Consider the following 12658-nt stretch of genomic DNA (forward strand, 5'->3'; position numbering starts at 1 on the left):
AAAGTCCATTGCGCCACTCTCACGGCCAGGCGAGCCATGGGAATTACATGAACTGTGGGCGCCATATGACCCAGTATGGTCAAGAGATGACGAGCCGTAGTGGTTTGGCGAGATTGTACTGATTTTGCTATGATTGATAATGAGCGTGCCCTTCTCTGTGGAAGAAATGCTTTTGCTTGGACAATATCGAGATCTGCTCCATGAATGAGATTGTGTGAGATGGAGTCAGATTTGACTTGGGGTAGATGATTAGAAACCACAGTGACTGAAGTAGACTGATTGTGTAACGGAGTGACTGAAATGCTCCTTTTTGAGTCTGAGCCCTGATAAGCCAATTTTCCAGGTATGGATAGACGTGAACATTGTTTTTCCGCAAATGAGCTGCTACAACTGCCAGGTATTTTGTGAATACCCGTGGGGCTGATGCGAGCCCGAATGGTAGTACATTGAATTGAAAATGGAGTTGACCTACTGTGAATCTGAGGTATTTGCAATGAGGAGGATATTATTGCGATGTGTGCGTAAGCCTCCTGTAGGTCTAGAGAGCAGAGCCAATCTTTCTTCTGAAGCAATGGAAGCATGGTACCCAAGGTTACTATTCTGAACTTTTCTTTTGAGGTATTTTAGGGTACGTAAAGTCCAAAATTGGACCAATGCCTCCTGATTTTTTTGGAATCAGGAAGTAACAAGAGTAGAACCCTTGACCTCAATGTTCTCCAGGTACTGGTTCTACAGCATTTGATTATAGAAGGGTCAAGAGCTCCGCTTCAAGGAGTGGGGAGTGAATGTTTGGATCTGTGAATGGATGGGGTAACCCGTTCGGTGGTATAGTGAAAGTTTAGATGGTATCCTTGGGTTATTATAATTAGGACCCACTGATCCGTTGTGATGGTGTGCCACAGACTGGAAAAAAGGCACAAGCGGCCTCTCATTGGAGTGACATGGGAAGGAAGAGATTGGCTGCTGCTCTCTAGGAGAGAGTCAAAACCCCAAAGCTGGACCTGTCTGCGGGGCTGGTTGGGTTTTAGGTGTTCTAACCTGATGAGTCTGACCTCTTTGTGGAGGTTTAGATTGTAGAGGACGAGATTGAGGTGGATAATACCTTCTCGGTTTATATGTGAGCCGTCTAGGATCTTGTCTGAAAGATCTTTTAGTGGTGGATGGATAATCCGCAGGAAGGGCAGACAGCTGACGCAAGGTGTTGTGATGGTCTTTTAATTGTGCAACTGTTTCTTGGATTTTAGTGCCAAATAAGTTGTCACCAGTACATGGAAGGTCCGCTAGTCGATCTTGGACCTCTTGTCGTAAGTCAGAGGACTTAAGCCATGCCCAACATCTGGCACTTACAACTGCTGCGGAAACCCTGGAGGCGGTATCAAAGATATCATACACCGCTCTTATTTCATGCTTGTCAGCATCTAGGCCTTTGAGGAGGATTCATCAGGTAGAGATTCGGAATACTCCTGTACCCTCTTCCAGAGGTTTTTGGAGTATTGAGTCATATATAATTGATATGCTGCAATGTGTGCTATGAGCATTGATCCGTGGAAGACTCTTCGTCCAAAGGAGTCTAATGATTTCTGTTCTTTACCTGGAGGTGCTGTAGAATGAGGCCTGGATCTTTTAAATTTCTTTTAAGCCGACTCCACAACTACAGACTGGAGGGTAGTTGTGTTTTTTGGAATTCGAGATCTGACTGCACTAGATAAATGGCATCAGCTTTCCTGATTATTTATTTTTATTTTTTCTATACCAATGTTCCTGTATACAATACATATCGCACCGGTTTACATGGAACTGAACTGTCGCCTCAGGGGCGGAATACATTATAACATTATACATATATGTTATATGTAATCATGATATATATATATATAACATGATTACTGGAGGAACTGAGCCAGGATGTTCCCAGTTACGGTGTAGCGAGTCCAGCAGTATTTCATGAACTGGAACTGCCATGACCTCCTTAGGTGCATCCACAAATTGCAGCACTTCAAGCATTTTATGCCTGGCATCCTCTTCTGTTTGCAAATTAAAGGGAATAGTCTCATACATTTCCTTTATAAAGTTTGCAAATGTCAAGTCCTCAGGTGGGGAGCATTGACATTCATCTGGGGGTGAAGACTGAGGGAAGTTCTTCTGAATCATCCCCCCAGGGATTATAAGGTTGGTCACCAGCACCTCTAGGACCTTCAGGTTGATGTATAGGTCCAAATCCAGCCGGATCTAGAGGTGGCACCGATGAGGGCCCTGAGGATGGTGATGGCATTGGTGTTTTCGAAGGACGATGAGGCAGTACGGAACCAGATGGTCCTGGTGTTGGGCTCCATCCTGATGACATCCACATGTAAGGACTACCATCCTGCTTGTCCTGTGAGAAAGGGGGAGTCCTAGAGGATGGGGTGCCTGCTGATTATCACATTTAACTCTGAATTAAATTAAAAAGCATCTGCTACTTCTCTAAACATTTTTAGATTACTATTATTCTCAGCAGCTTCAACACAGAGATGAATCAAAGTTAAGAGACCGGGACAGCAGGAGGGACACCATTGGGTCCATTTCTCCTTTGCACAGCAATACCCTGGGACACAAGACACATGTACTTACCGGGCATATGAGGGAAACTCTGACACCAGTGGTAGCAATCTCACTATCTGGGTCCAGGCGTAATTTCTCTTTCACTGCATTCACAAAACAGGATTTGAAAATGGGCAGACTGAAAGCTTGCACAATAAGCACTGAAACTACTAAACTAGATTGAAGAACTGTAAATACCAAGGGGTCGCCATTAATTTTAATCTAAAGAATATGCAGCTCACATAGTGTATTAATCAACCACTAGTTCTTATACTAAGGTGGGAAAACCCCAGCAGCAAAAAAAAGAAATAAAAAAAAAAAAGACAGGTTGCTTTAAACATGAAATGTCACTCATACAATCTTTATATTGTACCATCCCAGCCCACAATATGTACAGTTAGAATACAGAAACTTTCTGTATATATATCACTATAACTATCTCTATCTATATATATCTCAAAATAAAATGTTCCACACTGAACAGAGAACTTCTGAGATTATTTAGGGACCTGTACAAGGACTGGTGTGCTAGATAAAAGGGCTCAGACTACATGTGCTCACCCAGACAACAGCCAATTTAAAAAACAAAAAAAAGACAAAGAAAAAAAAAGCACAACTCTGTCCTGTTATTTTCCCATATAAATCCACACAGATATGTCAATGAAGAGTTTCTCCTTGGTTCAACCTAGCAGCATTAAGAGAAAACAACTGAGCAGTGTGAAAAAGTGCATCTCGTCACCCTACAGTGTATTTCGTGTTCCTAGACACTTTATTTACATTTTAAATAAAGTTAAGGAATAGCTATCCCTCCTCCCAATAATGCACAGTAGACTGCAGATAACAGTGAGGAAGTCTGGCTGGCAGATTTGATGCAGGCGCACTTGCGTTTACAATACAAAAAGATGGCTGAAGCTTACCCAGTGTCTTGCAGAGTTCTGGATGTTTCACCCCGATGGTTTTCAACCGTTGCAGAAGCTCTGCAGAAGTCAGCTGTCGCACCAAGTACAAGCCTACCGAGTAACTCTGGAAACAAGGAGAGGGAAGACTCCATGACTGTACTGCTACCAGTGACACAGGCACATTAACAAGTTGCCATGCCGCTTGGTGCTTACCTTTCCATAATTACCCCATGTGACAGTGATGCGGTTCGTGGCAGAGGACAGGTACATAAGGTTTGTTAAATTAATAGGGCGGCATGGTCTTTTTGGTTCTACGCCAGGCTTGTTGGATGGATAATAACCCTAAGGGGAAAGCACAAATGACCACTCAAAGGGAAATGCAGGATCTTACAATGTAATTAGTATTCAGATACCTGAAATACTATGTTAACATTCTCTCTGTTGCAATAGCATTATTTATTTATTTTTTTAATTTCTGTTCTTAACCCTCATGATCCTGGCTTCCACTAGCAGCAGTCACCCTTCCTTCCCTCATCCTGCTTTTCAAATAATCTTTTACCCAAACAATTTTCCAGGAATACCTTAAAATTAAGTACCAACGGAAAAAAAAAAAAGAACAAATTAAAAAAATAAAATAAGTACAATTTTATAAAAATATACCAACACAAAAAAGGATTTTTCCTTTAATAGATTTTGTAATGTAAATCAAGTTTTACTAGTGAGATTCTTGGCCAGCAAAAAAAAAAAAAGCAAACAAACTGCAGAGATATCCATTTTACAGTTTTGATTTTGGGGGGGGGGGGGGGGGGGGGGGGGAATTCAGCAATTTTCTGCTCAATTGTAGATAAGGTCTGTGGGGCTATGGCACCATGAGTCTATTCACAACTACCTCTGGATTCTTCTTTATTTTTATATTCCACCCCCTGCACCCAAGCTGAGCCCCACCACCACAGGGACAGACCTCAACTGGCGGTCACAGGCCGCACCTCCCTCTGGGACTCAGTTAACACGGACCCTAAGACTAGGTTCTGGATATTACCACTAAGCAATGGCTGAAACTCCTCCCCCAAGGGCTGCATGCACTGCCTCCTCAGCATCTCCAGGTCCAGCCAGCCCAGGGAGCAGAAGCTGGACCCAGAAATTCAACTCAGATCACCCATGACAGTGCGTCATGCCACAGGCTGGATCTCATTTCACATACATTAATAAGTCAGTAAACTGCAGCTCAAACACTGTTCATTTCCTTTGACAGCGTTTTTCCATTGCCAGTTTCCTTGTCTTGGTCCTTCGGTGAATTTTACAGTCTGATCTCAGGGCGGTATATATCTTCCAGCTAACCCATGCAAAAGGAAGGATTTCCTCACTTCTCCCTATGTGGGGTCTAAGAAAAGGCCTCTCACTGCTTTTCTGTAGGAAGAACACCAAGAGTTCTACAGAATCACTGGTGGCCTTCAAAGAATATTCCTCCCCATTCTGTGTTTTCATCATTTTGTCGCAGGATAAGGTACTGCAGCTACAGTTGCCAAGAAGGAAGGGTAAAAAGCAGAGAGAATGAAATACCAGTTTAAAGATAGTCAACAGGTCTTGTTTCTCTAGCGGTTCTTTGTATTGCCTACCCACTACAAGCCAGATGAGTATGAAATTGTTTCCAGTGCCCCACTGGATGGACCCCCTACACTTAAGGCAGACATGCAAACTTACCGGGACAGAGCAGAAACTGTGATTCACCTTCACAGCAATGTTTGGAGGGTACTGATCCTCCTGAGGGCAGCTAGTGTCAGTGTAACAGATCCTGTAAGAGAAAGGAATCCAACCTGAACAGAGCGGCATTGCCATATTAAAAACCCAAACTGTGTATACATGCAAATGGTGCACAACAGAAGAAAATCAAATGGAAAGCATTTGGTGCATTTATTATGGCTGTACTCCAATTTGTTGGCTCTGAATAATCTACAGTGAACCTGCACCTTGCCCTGCTCCCCTTGCAGTCTCCAACTAGTGCCTGGTAACGCTTGTGCAATTCACAAGACTTGCACATGTGCCAACCAGCAGCATCTGTATTAGGCTTGGCTAACAAGACATTTGGTACCCCCACATCTCTCAGCTACTGAAGTTTGCATTGCAGTGACTGGGATTGGGGCACCTTGTTCTTCATCCGGGATTGATGTTTTTAGTTGGCACTTAAAGCCTGAAATACTTTGGGATTCAGTGAAGGAAAAAAAAAAAAAAAAAAAATGTATTCACAGCAGAACACAGAAAGGCAAAAAAAAAAAAAAAGCGCAGCAAGTTTGCTTACCGTAAACGGTGTTTCTGTAGATAGCAGGATGAATTAGCCATGCTGTCATGGGAACTGTCCATCAGGGCCCAGGAGGCGGAGCTTCTTAGTAGAATACAGAGCTTTGCTCTGTGCAGCTGCGCGTGCCTTCCCGCGCAGAAAAACCAGTCTCTCCTCAGTCTGATGTAGCAGTTCGTGAATAACGTGCCGACTATCCAGGGAGGTGGGTGGGTCAGCATGGCTAATTCATCCTATCTACGGAAACACCGTTTACGGTAAGCAAACTTGCTTTTTCCCCGTTGATAGCAGGGCTGAATTAGCCATGCTGTCATGGGAGTCCTAAGCTCCCGATCATGCTTCTATAGTTTCTAGTTTGAACGTCTTTTTTTTTTTGCATGATCCAAAGTGTGGATAGTCTGTTGTAACTCAGGTAGATATCATCTGTAAAACGACTTTTTCCAGTTTAGCATCTTCTGATGTCTGGTCTAGACAGTAGTGTGACGTAAACGTATGTAAGGAAGACCACGTCGCTGCTTTACATGTCTATTGGTGGTACATGAGAGGTGGGCTAGTGAACTGGACACTGCCCTTACTTGGTGTGCATTCGGGCGAGAAGCTAAGGCTAGGTTCCTCTTGGCGTAGCAAAATTGAATGCATTGGGCAATCCAGCTGGACATAGTCCGTTTTGCCACTGGAAGTCCAGGAGCATTCGGGTTGAAAGAAACAAATTGGGACACCCTGGTCTCCGAATGTGTACGTCGCTTACTATATGCCAACGCCCTCTTGCAGTCTAATGTATGCAGTAATCTGTTCCTATCGTTCTGATGCGGTTTGGGAAAGAACGTTAGTAACTCGATGGATTGGTTCAAGTGGAATTGGGCGACTACTTTTGGTAGGAATGATGGGTGCGTTTGCAGCACTACCTTGTTATGGAAGAATTGCAAGTATGGGGTGTAGTGCACCAAAGCTTGGAGCTCACTAACTCTGCGTGCTGACGTTAAAGCGATGAGAAATACTACTTTCCATGTGAGATATTTGATGTGGGCCTCATCCATTGGTTCAAATGGCACCACCATCAATTGCTCCAATACTAGATTGAGATTCCATGGCCCCGGAGGCTTTGAGATAGGAGGTCGTAGATGAGTGAGGCCTTTCAGAAATCTTGAAATGAAAGGATGGACGGAGATGGGTTGTCCCTTATATGGCCGGTGGTAAGCGGCTATTGCACTGAGATGTACTCGAATCGACGAGGTAGTGAGTCCCGTAAGATACAAGGAATGTAGATAATCCAGTAACTTTTCAGGTGAGCAGTCCAAGGGATGTATTCCTTCAGAGGAGCACCATGCCGCATACCGCTTCCACTTGAAGCTATAGTTCCGACGGGTAGAGGGTTTCCTCGAGGCTAGGAGAACAGCCTGCAGGGACAGTGATATGCCTTGTTCCATCAAGAGAAGCCACTCAATCTCCACGCTGTCAAGTGTAGGGAGCTGTGCATGGGATGTAGCAGGGTTCCCTTGTTTTGCATCAAGAGATCGCCTCGGTCCGGTAGCAATATTGGGGCCGCTGACAGATGTAGCAGATGAGTGTACCACAGTTGGCGTGGCCACGCTGGTGCTATCAAGATTAATTGAGCTGCATCTCTTATGCATTTTTGTAATGTCTGTGTTTTGAGGGGTATCGGAGGGAATGCATACATGAGAGGTTCTGTCCATGGTAGGAGGAACGCGTCCTGTGCTATCCGGTGTTGGCTGGGCCAGACTGAACAAAAACGAGGGAGTCTCGTATTGAGTTCCGTCGTGAAGAGGTCCATGGTCGGCTGCCCCACTCGTTGAACAAAGTATCCACCACCTGTTGATTTGAGTGTCCATTCGTGTGGGTAAAATATCCTGCTGAGGCGGTCTGCCCGAGTGTTGACAGCTCCCGGCAGGTACGTTGCAGGGTACGTTGCAGGGTTTTTCCTTGCACAGGGACCAGGAACCGGACCCTCCTTGTTTGTTGATGTAGAACATTGCCACTTGATTGTCGGTATAGACCATAACCCTTTGGCCTTTTAAGTGCGGAAGGAACATGTGGAGTGCGTTCTTTATCGCTCTGAGTTCTAATAATGTGTAGGTATTGTTCCTGAGTGGACCACAGTCCCTGGGTTTGCAGGTGGTCCAGATGTGGCCCCCAGCCTTTGCGGGAGGCATCTGTAGTCAGGACTGCATTGTGCGGCGAGGGGGGGGGGGTGGAGAACAGCGCCCCTGTTTGTAGATTTCTCTTGAACCACTGTATATCCTGTAGCATTGCCTGAGTAAAATTCACTCTCGTCGTTAACGGTTATGAGTGTTTCCATTGTCATTTGAGTCCCCACTGTAGATGATGCATGTGGAGTCTTGTATTGGGGACGGTATAAATGGCTGCAGCCATGACCCAGGACTGTGAGGATTTACAGTGCCGAAGGTTTCTTGAGGACTCGGGTGGCTTGAAAGACGATGTATCTCTAGTTTCGTTTTTTTTCGGTAGGAAAGCTCTGGCGCGGATGGTATCGAGATGCGCTCCAAGGAATTGAAGGGATTGCATCAGAATGAGAATCAATTTCTGGTAATCAACTATGATCCCCAAACTGTTCAAACATTGAAAGGTCTGGTGGATGTAGTTGTTGAGAATCTGGGGTTTGGATGCTACTATGAGCCAATCGTCCAGATAGGGAAAGATTTTGATGCTCCGTTGATGGAGATGTGCCACCACCACTGCCATGCATTTGGTGAAGACCCTGGGGGCTGCCAAAAGGCCAAAGGGTAGTACCTGATATTGATAATGTTTCTGAAATTGGAAGGATAGGTACTGCCATGAAGCGTGGTGTATAGGAATGTGGGTATAGGCATCTTTCAAATCTATGGAACACATCAAGTCCTTGGGCTGGAGAAGTGGTAAGAGTTTTGAGGGACACCATTTTGAACTTCTTTGACCAAATGTTTGTTCAACTCTGAGATCTAAGATCAGTCTCAGTCCTCCGGGTTTCTTGGGAATTAGGAAATACGGTGAGTAAAATCCCTTGTTGCGAGCATGAGATAGAGTCAGACGGATCGCTCACTGTTGGAGGAGGGATGCGATTTCCTGTTGCAATTGACTGTTGCCCCAGAGGTCGGTGGGGCAATAGGTGTTGTAGAGTGGGTTTGGTGTTGAAACGGAGTTGATATCCCTGTCTTACTACTTCTAGAACCCATAGATCTGTGGTGATGGCTTCCCAGTATGGTAGGCATAAGGAAATCCTGCCTGGTGGGTACAGTGGCAGTGATGATGGCAGCTGCACTAAAAAGAGGGAGTCTATTTAGCAGTCACTTGAGGCTGCTGCGCCAGTCGCTGTGGTCTTGGTCTGCCTCTCCTAGGGTGAAGAGATTGAGGTGTCGCCCGCTGTGGTGGATTATAAAGGAGTGGGTCGAAATGGTTGGTAGTGTCAGAAAGGCTGACGGGTATATGTTGCCTGCAAGTGGGTGTGTAGTATCTATGTGGCGTGCCGAAGGAGGGGTTTTGGGTCAGTGATTGAACCGCAACCGCCTGGTCTTTCAAATTAGCTACCGTCTTTTAGAATTTTTCACCGAAGAGATTGTCCCCCTTACATGGTATGCTCGCCAACTGCTCATGTAGCTCTTCCCGAATGGCACTGGATCGGAGCCAGGCCATTCTGCGTGCGGCAATAGCAGAGGCAGACATGCGAGCCGACGATTGAAATCCTTCATACACCGTGCGAAGGAGGTGTCTGATGCCCTCCTCCAGGTCCTGAATCAGTTGAGTTATTGAAGACGATGCGGAGTCTGGATCGGGCAGCACGGTTTTTAGGGCTTGTAGACTTTCATATAAGTACTGGACCAGATAGAATTGGTGTTGACTAATCCTGGAAGAAAGCATAGAGGACAGATATGCTCTTTTCCCAAAGTCATTGAGTAGTCTCTGCGCTTTTCCTGGAGGTGCCGAACCGTGCAACTTAGACCGCTTGGCTCTCTGCATCGCTGATTCCACAATTAGTGAAGAGTGTGGAAGTTGTGGTGTGGAGTAGAACTGAGACTTTTGCATTCTAAATTTAAGATCCATTTTCCTGGATACCGTTGTGGTAGTGTAGGGAGACTCCCACATCTTCTCTAGGATGGAATCCAACACCTTGTGGGATGGAAGGGAGGTGGGTTCCGCTGGGATATCAAATATCTTAAGGATACCAAGCGTTTCCGCCCGAGGATCCGGCAGCTTTTGAACCTCTAGGTTAAGAATAGTCCCCATCTTATCCAAAATTTTTGGATAAGATGGAGATTAAGGAGGTGACTCCGAATCTACCACTGTCAGGGATCTGACCTTCTTTGGGGGCAGAGTCGCAGGTTGAGAGAGCCCTGGTGGGGAGAGATCTCTTGGTTCCCATGGGGAGGGTTCCCTCGGTTGTTCTGATAACGAACACGGTTGAGGCGAAGGTGGTGTGCTGCCAGTAGGAGACTGAGGGAGTTGAAACGTGGATTGCAGTGTGTCAAACAATCCTGCTAGCGCAGTTGAGTGTTGTGAAAACGCTTCTTGTGTCCGTAGAGGCATCCTCGGCTTCCGTGGCGTTTCACTGGGAAGTGGCAGAGTGTATTCCAAATCTAATACGGATCTCCTTTTCTGAATTGGTTCTTGTGGGTCTGCTCCCTCAGGCTCCTGGTTAGAACCAGGTGAATGAGGGGGGGAAGACGTCTGACCTAGGGAGGATGAGGAAGATGATGTAATCCGTACACATACTCCTCCTCCGAATGTGTTGTCAACCTAACCTATCCCGTACTCCTTGTGGATATGGATCGTTCGGAGATCCTAGGGCTAGGGAGATGTATGTTCCCGATAGGGCGAGGCATTGGCAGGTCTCCCCTCAAGGAATGGGGACAACTATGGATGGCTGTCGCCTTCGTTTTACTTTTCCCTTTCCGTCTCTTATGTTCTGACTGGACATCAATGGTGTGTGGAGTTGATCCCTGCTCCGATGGTGTCTCGGCAGGTGTCAGGTATTTTGACCAGAACATTGGTACGGACACAGCATGCATCCATTTTGACCTTCCCTGTGTCAGTTGTCCTGCCATGGCTACTTTTGATTGTCTATGCTTTGAGCTGTGTGTTGAATGCGTCGACTTATATGGCTCTTGCATCATTCACAGCACCGCGTGCGTTGGTTTACCGGCTTCATGGGTTTTCTTCGATGCACCTTGCGTCTGTATCGGCACTACATGCGTCAAAGCTGGACGCTCCTTTCATCATCAGCACTCTTCCAGCTGATGCGGTCTTCAACGCATGTGCCGTGGACTGCGCCACTCCCGGCGCCGTCGAGGGTTTGGGACTCGGCGCCTTCGGTTTGTGCCTCATTGGCCCTGATAACGCAATTGCGGAGCCTCTCGACACCGGCCGGTGCAAATCACCTCCGCCGCGCGTTGTGGCCTCTTTTTGCCGACGCTGTCGCTTTGAGTTGTGCCGTTCCTGGCTATGACTCTGGGCGCGATGTCCCTCAACTGAACCCCCAGTCCTAGAGGTGGAGGGTCCTACGGATGCTGCCTGTCTTACTGTCTGGGTCCTCTGCTGTTCCGGCCCCAGTGACGAGTGAGCCTCTGATGGTGGGGCATATGTGCCCGATTGCTCCAACCGGAGGGCCTGGATCTTCTGGGCCCTCTGACGGCAGGCCCACAGCGACATCCTGCCGCAGTGCTTGCAGGAGGCGTCCTGATGAACCCAGAGGACCTCGGTTCTGGCTTCTTTGACATTTCAATCTGTTTTTTTTAGAACTTGGCTGAGGAGAATCTAAGCCCCGCGCGCGGAAAAACAGACTGCTACATCACAGACTGAGGAGAGTGTTTTTCTGCGCGGGAAGGCACGCGCAGCTGCACAGAGCAAAGCTCTGTATTCTACTAAGAAGCTCTGCCTCCTGGGCCCTGATGGACAGTTCCCATGACAGCATAGCTAATTCAGCCCTGCTATCAATGGGAAAAAAGTGTTTTACTGCAGATGTAGCAGAGAAAGTAGTGGAAAGATACACATGCTATTGACATCAACCAGTTATACAACATGTAAAATAAATTAGGAGGCAGACTATTCTACTCTTCAACTTTAAGGATGACCTGCCCCTTAATTTATATCACATGCTCCATGTCTACGCCAGCCATACAGAACTGGTATTCTAGCAAGAAAGTTTCAAAGGAAAAACATTTTCTATTGTGCATTAAATAATAGACCTCATCCTCCCAGATCACAGTTCAGTTTTTATAGATTCCTTTCCACTGCAAACTACAGAGCTCCTGACTCACCTCAGCACAACCTGCACAGATTTAATACCGGGCTGCAAATCCCTGAGAAAATTGTAGAGAAAAAACAAAAAAAGTGAGATGTGCAAGAAAACATAAGCATCACATTCTTCAGTGGTCAGTCTCTAGTGTAGTGTTATCCTGCACTGGGTGTGGGGGAGGAGGGGGCCAGAAGGGATGAAGAGGTAAAAACCAATACAAGGAACTCCCCCCCCCCCCCCCCCCAACCCAGTGACTCAGTCCCACCAGAAACAGATTCTAGGCCAAAAGGTCAGGCTACTCTGACTGCTACCAAAAGTGGTACATTTCGCTTGAAACGTAACCTCTGCAATGCATCAATAAAGTTCATTAAACTCTCAAACACCCAAAAGCAGTCCAAGCAGAAATATTTCTATATATTTATATTATATATAAAATATATGCATACACATTTATATGAGCATATGTACATAAACACACATAGTGGCTACTAAAAGGGCTGAATATTAAAAAGGGCAGCAAGAGGGACCCAGATCAGGCATTAGGAAACATTTTCTAGCCCCAATACTTCCCAGGATGGAATCTCTATCCACTGAAGCTTTCTTAGAACACATTAGCCAAACATTAGTCTGGGTTGCATG

The 12658-nt window shown here is 46.1% G+C and overlaps 1 protein-coding gene across 3 annotated transcripts in view; it reads right to left on the minus strand.

The window, feature by feature from the left end:
- PIAS4 (protein inhibitor of activated STAT 4) overlaps positions 1-12658 on the minus strand; it is a 130919-nt gene that overhangs the window by 79302 nt on the left and 38959 nt on the right. For all 3 annotated transcript variants that reach the window (XM_029614267.1, XM_029614265.1, XM_029614266.1), the window contains exons 4-8: positions 12042-12083; positions 5181-5271; positions 3693-3821; positions 3498-3603; positions 2611-2684 (exon numbers count right to left, since the gene is read on the minus strand). In XM_029614267.1, the coding sequence (XP_029470127.1) occupies positions 2611-2684; positions 3498-3603; positions 3693-3821; positions 5181-5271; positions 12042-12083 (442 nt within the window). The remainder of the gene's footprint in view (positions 1-2610; positions 2685-3497; positions 3604-3692; positions 3822-5180; positions 5272-12041; positions 12084-12658) is intronic.

The sequence above is a fragment of the Rhinatrema bivittatum genome, chromosome 8 (genome assembly GCF_901001135.1).
Source record: "Rhinatrema bivittatum chromosome 8, aRhiBiv1.1, whole genome shotgun sequence".
Taxonomy (NCBI): domain Eukaryota; kingdom Metazoa; phylum Chordata; class Amphibia; order Gymnophiona; family Rhinatrematidae; genus Rhinatrema; species Rhinatrema bivittatum.